The sequence below is a fragment of the Trypanosoma conorhini genome (genome assembly GCF_003719485.1).
Source record: "Trypanosoma conorhini strain 025E chromosome Unknown Tco_14.4_contig_00382, whole genome shotgun sequence".
Classification (NCBI taxonomy): domain Eukaryota; phylum Euglenozoa; class Kinetoplastea; order Trypanosomatida; family Trypanosomatidae; genus Trypanosoma; species Trypanosoma conorhini.
In genome coordinates, this window is record NW_021704471.1 from 1 (window position 1) to 1,550 (window position 1,550).

General features: G+C 63.2%; 1 protein-coding gene across 1 annotated transcript, besides 2 other annotated features; it reads left to right on the forward strand.

The window, feature by feature from the left end:
- Positions 1-633, forward strand: Tco025E_06012 (putative microtubule-associated protein Gb4; the record flags this gene model as incomplete). The annotated part of the gene is made up of 1 exon (XM_029372901.1): positions 1-633. A coding segment is annotated over one exon (633 nt), but the record flags the coding sequence as incomplete, so codon positions are not given.
- Positions 634-885: 252 nt separating this feature from the next.
- Positions 886-921: a microsatellite.
- Positions 922-1,088: 167 nt separating this feature from the next.
- Positions 1,089-1,118: a microsatellite.
- Positions 1,119-1,550: the final 432 nt, after the last annotated feature.

Sequence of the window (1,550 nt, forward strand, 5' to 3'; positions counted from 1 at the left end):
GAGACGGCCGCGGCGGTTGGGGTGGAGGAGGGCCGGGTGCGGAGTGTGGTGCTGAGGCCCGGGGATGATGGCCTGCTTGTCGACTTTGAGCTGAACCACCCGGCATCGCTGGCGGAGGCCGCTGTGGATGCGCGGCTGCGGGGGTGCGCGTACGCGGCGCTGTGGGCGCTGTACGAGCCGCGGCCCCGCCTCGAGGAGGAGAAGGTAGTGACCACGCACGAGCTGGGCTTTGAGGGCGAGGACTGGGACTACGTGCTGGAGCAGCGGGGCGTGGAGGTGAGGGAGGCGGCGGCGATCGAGACGGCGCGGGCGCTTGGAGTGGAGCGCGAGGACGTGGTGGAGGTGGAGCTGGACGTTGTGCCGCAGAACCTCGTTGTGTTTGTCACGGTGCGCCACTCGTCACGGCTGAGCGAGGGCGAGGTGGACGGGCTGCTGGCGCAGTGCCAGTACAAGACGCTGTGGGCGCAGTACGACGCGCGGCCGTTGGAGTTAATTGGTGCCTTGAACGGCATGCTGATTTCTGCCGAGGAAGTTGAGGCGGAATTGGATCCGGCAACGTACTTACGCGGTGCTCTTCTTCGAGCCAGACGTGAGCGTGACGAGTATATGGAGCGGCTGGGGCCAATGCATTGATTTTTGTCTTGAGGGAGGGTGGGCTGGTGAATTTGTTGCTTTTACTATTGTGGTTGTGCGTCACTCTGTTTGTCGCTCCTCGGTTTTTTTTTGTATTTTGTTGTTTCGGTTTAGGAATTTGCAGCCAATTCGGTGCGGCGCCTTTGGCGATGATCTACACCTCGGTTTTTATTTTTTATTTTTTTGGTTTTCTCAGTGCGTGTGTGTGTTGTTGGTGAGTGTGGAGCCGTTGCCGCGGCCCCGCAGTGCCGCGTGCGTGCGTGCGTGGGCCGGTGGGTGGTGGGTGGGAGTCCGCCGCTGTTGCTCGCACCGCCGCCCCCGCAACTCTTCTCCTCCCTGCGTTGCCTCGTCTCCGCCTCTCTTTCGCGCCGCGCGCGTGCGGGTCTTATTATTATTTTACTTCTCTTCTTCAAGCGTCGGCGGGCCTTTTTTTTTTTGCCGTTGCGGCGTCCTTCTGTTGGTGGTGGTGGTGGTGGGGGGGGGGGGTTCGCCCTGTTGCAATGAAGTCGCCGCAGGGCCGTTGATGTCACCTGCGCGTCGGCGCGTGCAGCTGTTCTGTGGGAGGTCCACTTTGCGTTTGCCCCCGGGCCTTCCAACCGCGGCGCCGCCTCGAAAAAGGCCCGCCCGCGGCCCCTCGTTTTTGGCCGGCAACGGGCGGTGCTGCAGAGTCTAGTTGCGCTGCGGGGTCGCCTGCAGTCCGGGTCCCCACGCGGCGATATTCCGCAGCGGGTGCGTGGGCCGCATCAGCGGTGCTGTGGGGCGCTCAGCTTCCCCGGAATATACCACACACACATGAATGCGTGTATTTCAGCACTGGCGTCGCCACGAGGTGGTTGCATTTTGCGCCAAGCCACGGGAAGAATGAGAGGGCGGTCCGGCGACTTCGCCCAGCACCGCGGCGTTGCGCAAGGCGAGGC